This window comes from Dreissena polymorpha, chromosome 9 (assembly GCF_020536995.1).
Source record: "Dreissena polymorpha isolate Duluth1 chromosome 9, UMN_Dpol_1.0, whole genome shotgun sequence".
Classification (NCBI taxonomy): domain Eukaryota; kingdom Metazoa; phylum Mollusca; class Bivalvia; order Myida; family Dreissenidae; genus Dreissena; species Dreissena polymorpha.
In genome coordinates, this window is record NC_068363.1 from 73,449,654 (window position 1) to 73,469,502 (window position 19,849).

The 19,849-nt window shown below is 34.0% G+C and overlaps 2 protein-coding genes across 10 annotated transcripts in view; one reads left to right on the top strand and one right to left on the bottom strand.

The window, feature by feature from the left end:
* The window catches only part of LOC127843823 (pituitary homeobox 1-like), a 41,653-nt gene extending 34,030 nt beyond the window's left edge, over window positions 1-7,623 (top strand). For 3 of the 9 annotated variants that reach the window (XM_052373674.1, XM_052373670.1, XM_052373669.1), the window contains exon 3: window positions 6,891-7,623. In XM_052373674.1, coding sequence (XP_052229634.1) covers window positions 6,891-7,593 — 703 coding nt within the window. In that variant the 3' untranslated portion in view covers window positions 7,594-7,623. Of the gene's footprint in view, window positions 1-650; window positions 1,243-6,890 lie in introns of those variants that run through there. The other 6 variants (XM_052373671.1, XM_052373668.1, XM_052373667.1 and 3 more) reach the window with 4 other exon arrangements.
* Window positions 7,624-8,817: 1,194 nt separating this feature from the next.
* LOC127843834 (peroxiredoxin-like 2C) lies at window positions 8,818-19,257 on the bottom strand. Its single transcript, XM_052373704.1, has 5 exons — window positions 18,725-19,257; window positions 16,883-17,005; window positions 14,671-14,779; window positions 12,883-13,005; window positions 8,818-12,064 (listed from the first exon to the last, which is right to left on the bottom strand). The coding sequence occupies exons 1-5, from the start codon at window positions 18,935-18,937 to the stop codon at window positions 11,937-11,939; spliced, it is 696 nt and encodes a 231-aa protein (XP_052229664.1). The 5' UTR covers window positions 18,938-19,257; the 3' UTR covers window positions 8,818-11,936.
* Between the last annotated feature and the right edge of the window lie 592 nt (window positions 19,258-19,849).

Below are 19,849 nucleotides of genomic sequence, written 5' to 3' on the forward strand. Positions count from 1 at the left end.
TATGAAACAATTGTTTTTAATTTTGTCAATTTACCAAAACGTGAAAAGGTCCCTTTAAATATTGAATAATCTAATTGTTGTGTACTTTTCAATAAACGTTCTTTCTTCCATTTAATAGTCGACTCAGCAGACGACAAATGCCGCTTTCAGCCAGGACAGTCTTCTTTCCTACACATGGATGTCTGCAGAAACGCCTGTGTCGCAAAACAGTAATGTACCTATTTGTGAAAGGCGGTCAGAAAGCCGCCCAAGCTTTGATTCTCCTCTCATTGCTGAAACTGGTATTTCTCATAACATCACGCGAATACTTAATGGACACCAGCAGCCAATCAAAGACGTCAGTGATACTGTAAGAGAGAGGTCACGAGCAGCGCGATACTCTCCGTATGACGTGGCATACACAGCGTCATCAAAACAAGCAAGACACGAGAGATGCCAATCCACAGATGCTGTAGAAACGGAAATGAGCGCAGCAACAGGCATTAATGAGCACCGAGGAACTCCGAATACGAGCGACTGCTCCATGTCGTCGTTCGAGTCGTTATCACCTATTTCATCTTCTTCCACTGCCGACACTGCTTCTCCAACCGAAAATGGATCCGACTCTTCCCAAACAGATGCCGATCTAGCGGCCAGTCCGGATAATAAACCTGATCAAAAGAAGAAACTGGCAAGAACAAATTACACGAAAGAGCAATTGAAGACGTTGATGAAAATCTTTCACGAGAATCCGTACCCTGACTCGGAGATGATGGATAGCATTGCAAAGGACTTCGGCGTCAAGGAAACCAACATCAAGATCTGGTTCCAGAACAAGCGCGCCCGATGGCGCAGGCGAGTGGAGAATGTAAACAACTCAATGCAGTCCTACACACCGTCGGCCACTATGATGTCACCATATGCGTCATACGGGTTCCCATACAATCAAGTGACGCCACAGCAGGTATATGGATATCAGAACTACCCATGGATGCAGACAGGAACGTTTAGCCACAACAACAACCAGCTACTTCCGGCATTCGAGCAAAATATCGCGTTGTCGTCATCAAGTTATAGCCCATTTCCATCATCGCTATCTTATTCACAGATGGTCAACACCACCAGCTATCCATCGGCTGCACAGAATATCAGGACGTCACAGCTGCAAGCAATTTACCCAAACAATATGATGTACCGTAAAACTATGTTGCATGGTGTTTATTAATTATAGCATGTGATATTGTTGTGTTATATATGTAAAGTGCTGCAATAAAATGTTATTTGTTATTCAATGAGTAGCTTACCTTTGTTGTGTTGAATGTATCGTAACTTTGTAATCATCCATATTATGCAGTTAATTATTGGCTCTCCTTAGTGATCTTAAAACCCACACGTCTATCATCCATATTATGCCGTTAACCACTGGCTCTTCTTAGTTATGTGTGGTCTTTAAACCAACACATCTACATTGTGGTCCGATGGGTATTCGTTGTTTTAATGGAATTCGACTCTCCGAATAATAGTGATTTAAGGCTTCATGTCTCTGAAAAACATTAAGAACAATTTTCGTATTTATATGTCATTAAAGTCGGTAAGAAACCATGGAAACGACACATATTGTGAATATTTCAAAAAAACGTATTTCAACAATTGGTCTATACTGTACTCGTCGTTACCATAAAGCCTCGTATATTTTCGTACACCCATGTACAACTATCGTATAACACGAGTTAAGCATTGTCAGCAAGATGTAAATTCTGAATATTTGTATCAAATTCAATAGTTAATATAATGTAGTCACCAAATTATTAAAGGCGTGAAAATCTATTTTAAAAGATAACAATTAAGATTACATTGCCACGTTTTATATGCTTTATTTGTTAATTTGTTCACTTGCAATCTTAGAAAGGTCTGTATGTTAGCTACACACACAAACAATATCAAATGTTTTATTCTATGCTTTATTTGTGAATTTACTTGTATTTAAATCACTTGCAATCTTTGATAAGTATGCATGTTAGCTACCTAAACAAACAATATCAGCACATATCTTCCATCCAAACTTTAGTTCTTTTGCGGAAACAAGTTTTTTCATTTCAGTAACAGTGATATTGACTTTTTTCAACCTATAAGCATACGTGACATTAATTCATTAATTCATATTCATTAATTCATATTCTTTAATTCATATTCATTAATTCATATTCATTAATTCATATTCATTAAATCATATTTATTAATTCATATTCATTAATTCATATTCAGTTATTCATATTCAGTTATTCATATTCATTAATTCATATTCATTGATTCATATTCATTAATTCATATTCATTAATTCATATTCATTAATTCATATTCATTAATTCATATTCAACAATTCATATTCAACAATTCATATTCAACAATTCATATTCATTAATTCATATTCATTAATTCATATTCATTAATTCATATTCATTAATTCATATTCATTTATTCATATTCATTAATTCATATTCATTTATTCATATTCATTAATTTTATATTTATTATATTAATTCATATGAATTCATTTATTCTTTCATTCATTCATTTTTCATGCATTTATTCATTTATTTATTCATTTATTTATTCATTTATATCCACGTATATTCATTCATATTCATTCATTTTTATTCATATTTATTCATATTCATTGATATCCAGTTATATTAATTTATATTAATTTATATTCATTTATATTCATTTATATTCATTTATATTCATTTATATTCATTTATATTCATTTATATTCATTTATATTCAGCTATATTCATTTATATTCATTTATATTCATTTATATTCATTTATATATATTTATATTCACTTATTCATATCCATTCATATTCATTCATATTTTTGCATTCATATTCTTACTTATATTCATTCCTTCATATTCATTCATTCATTTATATTCATTAATTCATATTCATTTTCATTCATTCATGTATTCGTTCATTCATTCATTCATAGTCATGCATGTATGCAAAATCTATAGTCGTCTCTCTTTCCTCCAAAGTAGCAAACATATAAATGAGATGATCATATGGAAAGCGTTCAATAGATATTTTGAACTATATTTCATGATACCAACCCCCATGACCTTGACCTTAAACAAGATGATCCCAAACTTTATGGACGTCCTCTGTACCAACTAACCGACCATTTCTCCAATTTGCATTATGGTAGGTCGAATTATTAGTATTCGGTAACAAATTCCCTTTGACATGCCCTTGTTAACTTGGCGTATTTTAGATATAATTCAGAAGCCAATGTCTTCATGCGAGCTCATCTGACATTTATCGTTCACCTTGTGAGCCTCATAACAAACAATTTCGTTCGTTCGTCCATTTTGTTTCTTTCTCTTTTTACTTAATACTCCAATTATCATTTGCGAGTTGGTGTTTTTATTGTACAAGCATTATACATGTATTTGCATGTATTCATATTCGTTGATATTGTTTCGCAATTTGTAAATCTTCTTATATACTTTTAATTTTGAATGTTTATTAAATGTATAGTCATGAAACCAATGCCGTGTATATACGCCATTTATATGGAATCGAAGATGTACTAAATTAATATATTTTAACATGAAGTTAATACATATTACAACATGTTATATAGATGTTTATTTACCGTGTTTGTCAACGTGTGAGTTATGCCGTTTAAATAGTAATTACCCAATCAATTATGCCATTTATTAAAATTCCTATAATAATATGCATGCTCGTAGGTCAAAGCGTTGTCAAAATATAATGCCAAAACGAATTTCCTGATACAAACTCCTGTGACCGTGACCTTTGATAGGACGACCTTATTATCACTGTAAATTATCATCTTTTATATTAAAAAAAAATCAATAAAATGTTCAGAAACAAATTCAATGCTACGGTCGGTCGGTTTGTCAACCCGCTTATTCATTCGAATAAATGTCTTTATTCATGCATTCAATCAATTATTCATTCGATTATTCGTTCTTTCTTTTCTTCATGAATTAACTTATTCATTCCTATTCATTTATTCCCATTCATTCATTTATATCCGTTCATTCTTATTCATTCATTTATTTCTATTCATTAATTTATTTGCATTTATCCCATTCTGCCATTCATTCATTGATATTCATTCATTAATATTAATGCATTAATATAAATTAATTTGTATCACATGCCATACCCTGTTTCCCATGTAATATAACCATTACGAATATTTTATCTTTAACATGTGTAATGTACTTTTTAAGTGTTTTCATTGGCTTCGTTTTCGTTCGATTGACCAATCGCAATTTGTTATTTTGCTGAAATGAGGTCACGAAATGTACACAACATTCGGGATATATCATTATGTTTAGGTAAATATTTATTCAATTTGCTGATTTAAAAGCATGTGATAAAAAAGATCTCGTTAAGGAAATTCGTTAGTAAGCTCGCATAAGGCTCGCTTACAAACACAATTCCTGAACACGTTTAATAAAATATGGTATGATATGACAACACGTGCCAGATCCTATATATGTTCATTCAATCATATTCATTCATTCATATTCATTTATTCATATTCATTCATTTATATTATTTCGTTCATTCATATTCTTTCGTTCATTCATATTCATTTATTAATATTCATTCGCTTATATTCATATTTATTAATTCATGTTCATTCATTCATATTCATTCATCCATATTCAAATTCATATTCATCCATTCATATTCATCCATTCATATGCATTCACTCATATGCATTCATTCATATGCATTCATTCATATGCATTCATTCATATGCATTCATTCATAGGCATTTATTTATATGTATTCATTCATATGCATTCATTCCTATGCATTCATTCATATTCATTCATGCATATTCATATTCATTCATATTCATTCATATTCATTCATATTCATTCATATTCATTCATATTCATTCATATTCATTCATATTCATTCATATTCATTCATATTTTGACCCCTCCTCAACTCCCTCCTACGTCGTACATGTCGTAGGAGGAGATCTCTTACTTTGAATACTCTTATGGTTCATACTTTGTTAAGACTATCAAGCATAGAAATATATTTTTTCCAAAGCAGTATACACAAATTCTTTTAAATCAATATTTATTCTACAAGCATACGTGGCCTTGATGCATGGTCTCTTTACTTTCAAAATCTTTCTCTCTTTCTTCCCAAGTAACAAACATAGAAATTAGAGAATCATATGTAAAGCGTTCAATAGATATTTTGAAATAAACTTCATGATACCAACCCCCATGACCTTGACATTTAACAAGATGATCTCAAATTTAATGGACTTCCTCTGTTCCGTCTAAACTACCATTACACCAATGTGCATGATAGTAGGTCGAATAATTAGTATTTGGTAAGAAATTCCCTTTGACAAGCCCTTGTTAACTTGACGTATTTTAGATATAATTCAGAAGCCAATGTCTTCATACGAGATTGTCTGACATTTATCTTTCACCTTGTGAGCCTCATAACAAACAATTTCGTTCGTTCGTTCATTTAGTTTCTTTCTCTGTTTACTAAATTCTCTTATTATCCACTCATTTGCTGCGAGTTGTTGTTTTTATTTTACAAGCATTATATGTGCATTCGTATTCGTTGTTAATGTTTCGCAATTTGTAAATCTTCAATACTTTTAATTTTGTATGTTAATTAAAATATTAACCAATGCCGTGTGTACACACAATTTATATTGAATCGACGATATTTTAACATGAAGTGAATACATTTTAGAACATATTATTCAGGTATTAATTTATCGTGTTTGCCAACGTGTGAATAATGCCTTTTTAAATAGTAATTACCCAATGAATTATGCCTTTGATTGACAGCACGGGATGAGCTGATTTCAAATTTACCATAAATGGCGGGTGTGAAAAGTTTGGTAACCGTAGAACGAGTTCACTCAAACAATGCCATCATGTCTGAGATCCAAGCTCGTATATAATGCCCCTAATTCTCCAAGCTAATCATAATCGTGTGATTACTGAACAATAACAGCTATCAAGAGATATCCTGAGCTCATTAGTAAGAGAAGCCATCGCTTAAAAATCAGTGAATGGAACTGGTAAGTTTAATAACTTATTATCAGTGAGTTAATAGAAATATAATCATTGCGATTATAGCAGTTAATCATTATAAATATGTAGGCAGAATGCATATATACTCTCTTGTATAATCAATATAGAAAGTTGTGTGTCTTTTTTTATTTTTAAGAGCGAAACACCATACAATGTTTCGTTAAATACTAGTATTAATAAAACATAATAATCATAGTTAACCATATTTTAAAGGGACCTTTTCACAGATTTTGGGCTTTTTATGAAGTTTGTCATAAAATGCTTTATATTGATAAATGTAAACATTGGATCTAAAAAGCTCCAGTAAAACACAAGAATAAAATTAAACAAAGAAAAAAGTAACCTCAACCAGGCACGAACGAGCATGGTAAATGTTCAGTATTATTGTTTCTTCACACATATCATAACTAAAACGAACATTTGCGAATATGAAACAATTGTTTTTAATTTTGTCAATTTACCAAAACGTGAAAAGGTCCCTTTAAATATTGAATAATCTAATTGTTGTGTACTTTTCAATAAACGTTCTTTCTTCCATTTAATAGTCGACTCAGCAGACGACAAATGCCGCTTTCAGCCTGGACAGTCTTCTTTCCTACACATGGATGTCTGCAGAAACGCCTGTGTCGCAAAACAGTAATGTACCTATTTGTGAAAGGCGGTCAGAAAGCCGCCCAAGCTTTGATTCTCCTCTCATTGCTGAAACTGGTATTTCTCATAACATCACGCGAATACTTAATGGACACCAGCAGCCAATCAAAGACGGCAGTGATACTGAAAGAGAGAGGTCACGAGCAGCGCGATACTCTCCGTATGACGTGGCATACACAGCGTCATCAAAACAAGCAAGACACGAGAGATGCCAATCCACAGATGCTGTAGAAACGGAAATGAGCGCAGCAACAGGCATTAATGAGCACCGAGGAACTCCGAATACGAGCGACTGCTCCATGTCGTCGTTCGAGTCGTTATCACCTATTTCATCTTCTTCCACTGCCGACACTGCTTCTCCAACCGAAAATGGATCCGACTCTTCCCAAACAGATGCCGATTTAGCGGCCAGTCCGGATAATAAACCTGATCAAAAGAAGAAACTGGCAAGAACAAATTACACGAAAGAGCAATTGAAGACGTTGATGAAAATCTTTCACGAGAATCCGTACCCTGACTCGGAGATGATGGATAACATTGCAAAGGACTTCGGCGTCAAGGAAACCAACATCAAGATCTGGTTCCAGAACAAGCGCGCCCGATGGCGTAGGCGAGTGGAGAATGTAAACAACTCAATGCAGTCCTACACACCGTCGGCCACTATGATGTCACCATATTCGTCATACGGGTTCCCATACAATCAAGTGACGCCACAGCAGGTATATGGATATCAGAACTACCCATGGATGCAGACAGGAACGTTTAGCCACAACAACAACCAGCTACTTCCGGCATTCGAGCAAAATATCGCGTTGTCGTCATCAAGTTATAGCCCATAACCATCATCGCAACCTTATCCTCAGATGGTCAACCCTACCAGCTATCAATCGGCGATCTCGTTCTACCCACATACTAGGATGACGTCACAGCTGAACGAAAGTCACCAAAACAATTTGATGAACAGTCAAAATATGTTGCACGGTGTTTGGTAATTGTTTGAGCATGTGCTATTGTTGTCTTATGTTTGTACAGTGCTTCAATAAAATGAAATTTGATATTCAATGACTTGTTAATCTTAGGTATGTTGACTTTAAACAAACTTAGCAATCATCCATAATTTTCCCGGGAATCAGAGGCATTCCTATGTTCGATGGGCTCTTTAACCCGAGAGATCTAACTTAAGGTCCGAGAGTATGCGCCGTTTTTATTGATTTAGATTGTCCGCATACCGTTGACTCTAGGCTGCATGCCTCTGTCTCGCAGAACTGAACAAATCTTACTTAACTGCGATTGAGCTCGCAAAAAAACATGGAAACAAACCATATTGCGAATCTTTAAAAAAACGTTTTTCGACGGGTGCGATCACACAGAACATTTTCTACTTGTCTTTTCCGTAAAACCTCGGATATTGACGTACATTCATGTACACATAGATAGTGGATATCGCGATAAAACATAATCAGCAAGATGTAGATTCTTAAAATCTTGTACCAAATTCAAAAGATAACCTGATGCAGCGTCGGAGTCACTAAACCATTAAGGGAAATAATGTGATCAAAGAAGTATTCAAACTAGGTATTCGAAGCCAAATATACTGCACTTAATTGTCAAGTTATTGCGTAAAGTATCCATCCTACAATAGTTGAACGGTACGTGTTTAAATGGTCACTAAACATAGCAAAATAGCATTACGAACTGATTTATTAATGTTAACGTGAAATTACGGAACTGGTGGTAAATGAGTGGTCAAGAGCCACAACTATATAAGCAAGTATAATTGAGTTGCGGCAACAGGGTGTTGCTAGACGACACGGATAAGTCTTCTTAACGTGCCATGAAAGAAAGACTCACTCACTATATACCGCATCAAGATGCAGTGGGCATACATTATTTTTTAATGAAAATGTGTACAGCCTGAATGTCCTTTTCAGCAAAAATGTCACTACTTATGACCAGTATACCATTAGCGGCTATGTTTCATTGCCAGATCAGTATCCTGTATAATGAAGCTTTAAACTACAGACCAGGCGACGTGACCAGCGAAAACCATACAGAACAAATGATTTAGTGTAACAGCATTTATTAGATGCATTTTAAGAGTAACAGAAGTAACAAGAGCTGTGATTATGAAACACAATGCACCTGCTTCACGTTGAAGCCGCACAGCACTCGAAACTTCATCTCTACATTATGCAGGTAAACTCAAACACCACAAATATAATTTAATAGGTCATATGACCGGAACGAAACTCGAACTGTACGCTATGCAGGCAGACTGACACACACACATACGTCAATATTTTCGTCAATATTTTCAATAAGTCATTGAACCGGAACGAAAATCAAACATAATCTGTTAGTAATTCAGGTAGACTCACACATAAAAAAATCCGTCAATATTTGAAATAAGTCATTGGATCGCAACGATTCTCGAACTTGATTTGTTAGGTATGGTAGACTCACACACCAAACACGCGTCAATAGTTGCAATAAGTCATTGGACCGGAACGAAACTCGAAATTGATCGGTTAGTTATGGTAGACTCACACACCAAACATACGCCAATATTTGCAATAAGTCATTGGACCGGAACGAAACTCGATCTTGATCGATAAGTTTTGGTAGACTCACACACCAAACATAAGCCAATATTTGAAATAAGTCATTGGACCGGAACGAAACTCGAACTTGATCTGTTAGTTATGGTAGACTCACACACCAAACACGCGTCAATTTTGCAATAAGACATTGGACCGGAACGAAACTCGAACTTGATCTGTTAGTCATGCACGTAGACTCATACTCCAATATTCTGGCATATATTTGAAGGCGCTTAGGAAATAACGACAGAAACGAACGCCGGACGGACTGATAGACAAACAGTGCAAATATTATGTACCAGGGCATAATAAAAACATAGAAATATTCAGATCCAAAAAAATTAATTAATAAATATACGTTACATACATATTTCAAAATTAATGTGAATATTGAATAATGGAAAACACAACCTAAATTTAACACCTGAAAACAAATCATGCTGATATAAAATCCAAAAGTGATGATATTTTGAACCTTGATGAGCATGTAACTAATACAACCAATTTGCTCGTAATAACAAGTAGATGCAAGTTAATAATATGATATAAATTGCATACAAAGTATAAAGTTTTGAAATATACGACGAATGTATTGCAAGCAATATAATAAGACATTATTACTAATGGCTGATAACTCATAATATTCATAAATTAAGTATTAATGTTTGGAGGACATTGATAAGCTTTAAGCAAGAAAAGGAAACACTATCAGCCAAGCATGATTGTAAAGACAACAATAAAATGAGAATATAATCTTTATCAATAGACTAAACAATTCAAATAAATTGCTTGAAAATAAAGCATTCAATACATCTGAATTGTTATTATCAAATAAAGAAGGCTTCCAAACAATTAATATATAATTCAAACAAATTGTGAACGCATTTCAGGATTTAAATGTGCCACGGCAGGCTAAATGGGTCTCATGTCCATATACACCCTATCATAGCTCTAGATCAGCCAGCGCATGCGCACAGTTTGATGAACTTTAGCGTGACTTTACAGCTGAGTTCATAGCTCCTGACCTGGCTGCGCCAATGCACAGGCTAGTCTGAAGCTATGCTGGCTGAAAATAGCATAAGACCCATTTTTGCAAGATGCAGCTCATATGACTGTAAACACAACAATAATGTGTGATTTTTTTCCAATAGAAAACACAGTTTAAATAAATTGCTTGAAAAAAAGGTTTAAATACATCTTTATCCTAATACTTAAATATAAAAAGTCATGAATTAACTAATATTTCAAACAAAAAATGAGAGCATTTCAATGCACTGTAAAGTAAAAAGTAAACTTGCTAACATTCCATTTGCACTTATGACACAGGTACCAAAGGTTGACTATGGGTGCTATTGAAGAGTAAATATTGTTCAAACAACATTTAAAAAATAAAGTGATTAATATTTAAGTTTTTTTTTAAATCTAACACAAGGTACAGCAAACAAAACTGAATTTAATTTGAACATACATGTACATGTATGTATGTACATGCTTTCTTATTAAATTGGCTGGGAAAGGCAAATCATTCTGATTTAAATTAGCATTGAGAAAATTTCAATTTTACAATCAACATCCTGATTGTCGCAGATAATAATGATCTGGCTAGTGGAACATATATCTACCAGGTAACTAATTAAATAGTAAAATTATTGTAATATATTAAAAGATCCCTTATTAATTTCTAGCTGACCATTTTATAAAAAGTGTTGTTAATACTTCAAATCAAACAGTTTTCTAAATTCTACCCAAACCATGAGTTTCTGATTTAATATGACAGAAGGTCATGGGAAATGACATATTTGGGTAAAATATTTAGCAGGCAGAGCCTAGAATTGTGTACATACAAATAATTAGCATAACAAAATAAATAACCTTATTCTATCTTACATAAACAATTTATTTATTTTACATATACAAAAGACAGTCACTATGTTATGGTATATAAATGTATACAACATACAAAACCTGAAACATGTCTAGATGCACACACAAGACGGGTTTACAATAACTTAAACATTACCACATGCATATTTGATCAGATTTAATATGGATGAGCAATTTAAATGCCTGGGAAAATATTTTGCGTTTTTTATGCAAATAATAACTGACGAAAATAAAATGTTACGCTTACAACAAATCTATATTCTTAATATTAAAACAAATTGTCGTATTTGATTACACATGGTTTTCTTGGTCCGATGAGGGAAACCAAGATCACAAACAAAGTTTACAGAACTGAAGGAGTCCATCAAACTTGCATAGAACATGTACACTGTTTCATATACAATGACAGTTGCATTTACAGAACAAATAGTACATTGAATTATACATTTCTTTGCTCTTATATTTAACATAATTTTTAACTGTTTATTTACATAGTTCACTGCTGCACAATATGTTAATAGCCTACTCAATGTTGAGACATGAATATTAGTTATATTGTTTGAACCTGCTTTACAACGTCTGTTTGTAGTTGAACTCTGTTTTAGAATCTCCTCCTCAGACTCTGCAAAACCATCTCTGCTAGTGTTCAACATCTGCATCACAACAACACGAGTCTAATATCCAAACCCGACACAGAACTACAACTTGAGTACCCTTGGATCTCGTGGGAAACTGACCGGCTGCACCCCTGCCCTTTCCAGGAGCTCATTAATGGGTATCTGGTCCACCTGGTTCTTGTCTATGTGACTGAAGTGAACTTCCTCACCTGTATATCAAGACCACATGTCACACATTTTCTTCAAATAGCTTCAAAAACGAGCCAAGTCACCGTAAAGTGGGTCTTATGATAATATGCGGCCAGGGTACCTCCATTCTGTCAGCTAACGAGACCACGAAATCTAACCTGACTTAAAATCAGACAAGGTAGCTTCTGACCAGACTGCTTAGATTTTCAGTCTGGTCTGGAGCTACCACTAATGGCATAAGACCTATTTTCCCATGACATAGCTCAAAAGATTTACTCTATACGACTACCTCACCACAGCAGCTCACTGTTACACATGATGAACAAATGTTGTATTTCTTAAATCTAGATTCCAGATCACAACAGCTTATAAATATTTTTCTTTGTCGACAATAATTCCAGTTGTACTACTCAGATGCGACTCTAAAACAATCCCTGCCAAGATTGTATGGTCAAACACAAACTGAGCAAGTTTGGTTAAGATTGGATGAAAATGAGGTCTCTTATAAAGCAACAGTCCACAAGTGTTGGCATAATACAGAAGACGACAGAGCTCTTCCCTATACTTTAAGATTCAGCTCAGGTGAGATTAACCCTTTGCATGCTAGGAAATTTGTGGTCTGCTAAAATGTTTTCTGCTGAATTTCTAAAATTAGCATTTTCTTCCATTTTTTTTCAAAGAATACTATCAGAATAGCAAACAGTTTGGATCCTGATGAGTTGCCACGTTCTGTGGTGTCTCATCTGGATCCAAACTGTTTGCAAAGGCCTTCAAAATTCGGTTCCAGCACTGGAAGAGTTAAAACAAAATCATTTAGCATATTGATTATCTGGTCTACCTGGTCCTATGATGAAAGATCCGCCGTTCTGTTTGTTATCCCCCTCCCACTCCTGAGATCGCATGATGCGCCACATGCCTCGCAGTACCCCCATCACCGCATTCTGCTTGACGTGCTTGTTGCCTGTAATAAATATGAGCCACGCTCTGTGAAAAAAGGGTTTAATGCATGTCACAGCATGTGCGTAAAGTGTTGTCCCAGATTAGCCCGTGCAGTCTACACAGGCTAATCAGGGACAACACTTTCCGCTTTTATTGTATTTTTTTTTCGTTTGAAGGCAGACCCTTCTTAAAACAAAAATCCAGTTTAGACAGAAAGTGTCGTCCCTGATTAGCCTGTGCAGACTGCATTACGAACATGCATTAAACCCTATTTTCACAGAGCTCATATAGAACAATTGTTAAGGCAAATAATACAATTGTGTACCTATATCTGCTAATGATTTCCAACAAATTGAGTAAAGTCAGGATTTTAAAAATATTGTAATACAGACACATTTTGGTCAGAAACAACATAACTAGAGCTTGTCACAGTAGGGAATAAACTCCAGTGACCATAAAAAGAGCAAAACTTTAGTATTAACGTAGATTAACCCATATGCCTAGCATCTAGAAAAAAGGCCTTGGCAAACAGCATATGCGCTGTTTGCTTAAAGGAATTTCTGTAAGAAATATTCTACATATAGAAATTAATAAACTAGACATCCCTAATTTTGGAGATTAATTGATCCAATTAGAAGGTAGGGAGAGTCTACTAGGCATAAATAGATTAATAAAACTGCATATGCATAAGACTGTAAGGAACAGTCTGCATGAGAACTTCGTCACACAAACAATGGACAGACAAATTCCCACACAATCCACCCTAGGTTTCGTTTCAGGAGCGAGGGTTTACTGGAGTCAACATGGACGAAGTATAATTATATAAATTCCAGAAAAAAGTGCTGAATTTCATGAAAAATATTTGTTGTAAAAAATGTAATAGTCAAGTTTAAAGCAAGTTAGAAGCAGGTTGCCTTTGATGGCATTTTATCTTTTTGGCTTTGAGTAAGGTAAAACACAATTCCTCTTCAAACGGAGAAGACATACAAACTTATAAGGAAAAAAGACAGATGTTATGTCTAATATCATTTATGAATTTCAATGTGTATAGCAAATAACATCATTAAACAATAACATCATGACATTTATATTGAGGTATTCAATGTAATCAATGCTAAAGACGAGCATTGTTTAAAATGGTGATTCTGTGCACTTTCTTAAATGTACGTTCTATAAGTACATATGTCAAATCTATGGTAAAATGTAAAATGTTCATATATTTATGTTCACCCATTAATTTAAGAGCTGATTGAGCACCAATGAACTGTGGAATATTTTTCTTCATTTTTCAAGCTGCAAGTCATGTAACTTTGTATGTAACTGCAAAAAAGGCCAGTTCACATCTCTAGAGACAGATTTATAAAGCCAAAAGTAAATGACTTTATTAATTTATTACCCCTTCATTGTATTGCCTTGTACTGTAAATATTTTTATGTAGGACTTAAACCCATTTATGCCTAGTGGACTCATCCTTCTAAATTGGATCAATTTATTTCCAAAATTAGGGGTGTCTAGTATATATATTTTTATATTTAGAATATTTCTTACAGAAATTCCTTTAAGCAAACAGCGCAGACCCTGATGAGACGCCGCATCATGCGGAGTCTCATCTGGGTCTACGCTGTTTGCCAAGGCCTTTTTTCTAGACGCTAGGCATAAATGGGTTAAACTAGAAAGAAGAACATACTTCTGACACTGGCATGTTCAAATTTTGCACTCAGACCCAGTATAGAGTAGATTTCGCGCTCGGGATCGCAGTATAAAGTGTAGTTGTACTTGATTGATTGTTTGAAATTCTGAAACAAATATTTTCTTCATATAAATCAAATACAAATACAAAACAACTTAAGATGCACTAGCTGGATAGAAACATAATTATATGATGCAGGTTCTTCAACTCTTTCAGTGCTGGAACCGTATTTTGAAGGCCTTTGCAAACAGTTTGGATCCAGATGAGACGCCACAGAATGTGGCGTCTGATCAGGATCCAAACTGTTTGCTATTCAATGCTATTCTTTTTTATTGCTTTGAAAAAAATAAAAAAAAATACTAATTTTAGAAATTCAGCAGACAACATTTTTGCAGACGACAAATTTCCCAGCATGTAAAGGGTTAATGGCAAGTAATCAATGGCAAAAGCGTGCGACAGATAACACAATCAGATGTTACTCAACAGACAACAGCCTTTGAAGACTGAAAATAGGACAATATTGATGAAATGTATGTTGATACAAACTACTGCATTCACACAGAACAATTCAAACTTTTTGCCTCGCTATTAAGTTCTACACGCTTCCTTTTATCATATCATGATAAGACTAATTTAATAAAAATAACTTTCATACATATATAAAATAGTTTCATCAATATATTTATTATGTCACTGTGTGCAAAAGATTATATTAAAAATCTTTCCAAGTCACAATATCCTCACAAAAACACAAAAGGGCTTACATTACACATGTGTATATAATTTTTTACTTGAAGATACATGTACATGAAAATCAGATACCATTAGCTGGTTTCTGTAATATTTGGTTATAGTAAGATACTGGCATAAAGTGCTCACCTGAGTTCAACGTACACCAATTGAGCCTTGTTCTAAGAAAACTGGGCTTAATGCATGTGCGTAAAGTGTCATCCCTGATTAGCCTGTGCAGTCTGCACAGGCTAATCAGGGACAACACTTTCTGCCTTAACTTGATTTTTGGTGAGGAGGGACTTCCTTGAAACTAAAAATACCATAAAAGCGGAAAATGTCGTCCCTGATTAGCCTGTGCAGACTGCACAGGCTAATCAGGGATGACACTTTACGCACATGCATTAAGCCCAGTTTTCTCAGAACGCGACTCAATTAACAAAGACTTGACCTCATGTCATAATTTTTTATCAATAAGAGCAAGATTCATCAATGGCTATATATTGCCATATTGCCAAGACAAACACTCTTACCAATTTTAATTGTGATTGAGTCATAAATGTTGCTTCAAAAGTGGTAATATGGTTTTCTACGAGTTTACCAAGTCACTTTATTTTTGGTAACATGTGACCACAATTCATACTCGGCCTTAACATTGCCACCTACAGTGGTAAGGAGGTTTTTCTAAGCTTTGACCTCTTGACATGGATGCAGAAGAACCTGATTGATCATTCAAACTCAACCAAGAGATTGTCAACATCAATACATGTCACTGTGTTTCAACATTGAGTCACAAAAGTGACCTCTGAGGTGGTTACAAGGTTTTTCTTAAATGATACATGCCCATGACCAACATCAGATTTCCACCAAAGGATATTGACAAATAACATTCTTACCAAGTTTCTAGAGATTTAATCATAAGTGATTCCTCTAGAGTGCTAACAAGGTTTTTATAAAATTAGACCTGATGACCTATTTTTTTACTTTCATGATCTAAACATGATTTTGGCCTTGATGTTTCAAAGATAAACATTTAAACAAAGTTTCATCAAGAATGGTCTTACAAGCAAAACGTTGCGGATGCAAACACATACACAAAGGGTGATCACAACAGTTCACTTTGAGCTCTTCATGTGAAGGTTAGATAAAACAATTACTCTGGAAAAAAAACAGTATGAGAATTTAGTTCTAGTTATTAAATAACATGCATTCTGTATAGGCAATGAAACCCAAAACATACAGTATATGAGCCACATTCTGAAATAACTGGGCTTAATGCACAGGCTAATCAGGGACGACACTTTCCGCTTTTATGGTATTATTAGTTTCAAGGAAGTCCCTATTTGCCGAAAATCAAGTTTAGGCGGAAAGTGTAGCCTCTGATTAGCTTGTGCAGACTGCACAGGCTAATCTTGGATGACACTTGACGCACATGCATTATGCCCAGTTTTCTCAAAACGCAACTCCAGTATATGCTTACGTTTATAAACTTGTAAGGTGCACATCCTATAACCACTAACCGCACATCAGCCTCTTGTAAATATTCCACAGGTATCAAACCTAAATCCTCAACATAGTCTTGTGTGACAAAGTCCAGAAAATTCTGCAAATAAAACAGTATGCATTACAAAACACTGGGTTGCATGTGTCGCATTCAGAAAATAATGTCCAAACATTCGAAGAAAATGTACAGCATTAATATTGTAATTTAATTTAGTTACGATACACTTTTGTCCAAACTGAACTAATTGCAAGAGAGTTAAATGGATTTTGTTTTTCAGAACTATCTTATTTACTGCAATGTTTTGTTCAATACTAGAAACCTTATGATTGTATTTCTATGAAAGTGTCTGTTTAGAACTCATAAAACACAACAACATCAAACACAACAAAATAAAATCAATAATCATAAAGTTTTGATAACTTTCATCTCAATATAGTCTTATATATAAGACGCGCAAAGAATTTAGAGATACTTTTTATATGGGCTAAATTCTTTGGAACGTCTTATCGGTGAAGGACCCATTATGTGTTGGGCACCAGAAAGTTTAAATTATCATCAATTTGCGTAAACTTGTAAAATAACATGACTAACTCATTCAGTTTTAGTTCAGAAGTCCATTTTTACCTGAAATATCGTCAAATTGAAGTTAGAAAGGCATACATTGTTCAGTTAAACTTCTGCTGAAATTGCAACAATATCACTGACCTCTTGCCATATTATGAAACAGATTTAAATATCAACCAATCAGAAGAAGGCATTATGGTGTAACGTGTATGCGTAATTTTATTTAACATGAGATATTTACCTAACTAGATCTAGTATGCTCATCTTTGTCGATTAAATAAGCAAATGTTCAAAACAAATATGGTGCAGTTTCTATTCACTCTTCTAAGTTTCAGCAACTTTTTATGCATGTTTTTTTCGCACTTCTGTCTGTGTTGTTTTATGTACTTACATTCTATGTTACATAGGACGGTATACTGTACGATCTGTATCAATATTATTTATGTACAGTATAAAAATAAAAGATGTAATTTATTTCAGAACTTTTTAATTGTCACTTTAGAAAAAAAACAATGCTTAATTAATCCAGAAAAGTAAAAACATCTGTTTACTATGTAACGCTCTGCACCACAACAGACAAGTGCAAACTGTATTTTACGCCGTTTATTCTTCCACATTTAAACCAGATGCTTTACATCGAGGCCGCATTATCGATTTATATCTACACAGCGAGCGAATCGAGAGATATTGAACATTTGAATAGTGGTTGGATTTAAATTGCTCAGGCGTGCAAAATTCAAAGTGTTATTACATAATTTTTAGGGAACATTATCAAGAAATGAATTATTTACACAGGTATGTAAATATTATTGCAATCCGTTGATATTAAGTGTCTGATATCGGGACTTGAATGTTGCACACAAAATCCTTGTGCAACAATATAGACAAAGAAGGAAAAATGTCCACAATTGTTTGAATGCCTCCCAGGTTGTACGCTCCAAATATTACCAATATAAAAGTAGCTTAATATTTGAGAGCGTCAACAAGTTGGACTAATCACAATACAGACAATATGTAGTGCTTTAAATGAATCTGTTACATATGGACACTTTGCGGTGACTCATTTGAGAAAAAAGTTTTTTTCTGCACTTACTTTTCATAGTGGGTGAATAAAACAACATGATGTAACATAACAGGGCTTTTTCTCCTCACTTTTCATGACCTATAGTCTATACCAATTAATATGAAAATGTTAGCATCAATTTAACTTTAAATTGGATAAAATTATTATTACTTGATTATTTAGAAGCATACCCGTATAAATATGATAACTGTTTTCTGCTTTGCGTAAATGTCTCCGAAACGTATCTGATTTCCCATGCCATCGAACACCATTTTGTCTCTAATTTTGTTAAAATTCACAGAATACTCAGGCTCCATGGTTCGCGACATTCGCATATCGTCCACCTCCTCGACGGCATTTCCTTCTTCTGGCTCACAAATGTCGTCGTCTGCATCCTGAGACATGATTGCGTCCGTCTGTCACTCTTAACTAGCTTCTTTGTTGTGGTTTGGTCGTTTAAAGTTAACAACGATTCCCTTCGCACGTCTCTACACACGAAATAACATGTCAGGACAAAACCGGAAACGTAATGTGTTGTACGGGAGGTAACTCACGTAAGAATTAAAGTTTGGCATTTCGTCAGAATTTAATATTTTTATGCATTAAACTCCTAAAAAAATAGATGAATGATTACATTAAAATAACCTGATAGTCGTATTATTATTTTCTTTTAACTTAGATTTTAATTATACATGCAGTGTGTTCAATTATACTTGTATGGCAACATTAAAGTTACCTCCCTTTTTGTGATTAGTTGTTGATATTATTGCTATGGATATAAGTATGCTAAAATACGGTGCTCAGTTATAATCGCCTTACGTGAACCCGTATTTGCACATTGCAAATAAAAAAACTAAACCATCATATATTTCTTTATTAATATCCACAATATAAACTATATAAAATACAATTTATGTAATAAATTATTTGATAAAACATGCATTGCAAATTTATAGTGAATATTTTTACGAAAATTTATGAAATAATTTATTTAAATAGTATGTGCGAGTTTCGTAAAAATATTCAAGGCTCTCGTCTCAAGTGTATGCATTTCCATATAACAAGTTTTATAAAACGCAGACATAATTGTAGATCGATTCTTCTTGTATACATTTCTCATACAGATAATCTAGATGCAGCATGTATTAAAGCATGCATTATTATACAGTACTAGTTACGTGTATCCATGGACTTTCATCCATGGACATTTGTGTCTACATATAGATTGTAGATCATATTCATTGACCATAGCTGCAGTATCAGTATCAGACAAATATTGCTGAGTCTATTGACAAGTTGTTGTTACGACCCTTTAC

What these genes read in the sequence shown, in the direction of transcription:
- LOC127843834 (XM_052373704.1), bottom strand. Translation starts at nt 18,937, where the DNA reads ATGTCTCAGGATGCAGACGACGACATTTGTGAGCCAGAAGAAGGAAAT. An exon ending in CAGTTATCATATTTATACGG is followed by an intron (nt 17,006 to 18,724) that starts GTATGCTTCTAA and finishes TTTTATTTGCAG; the next exon opens with AATTTTCTGGACTTTGTCAC. An exon ending in TGAACATGCCAGTGTCAGAA is followed by an intron (nt 13,006 to 14,670) that starts GTATGTTCTTCT and finishes TATTTATTACAG; the next exon opens with GCAACAAGCACGTCAAGCAG.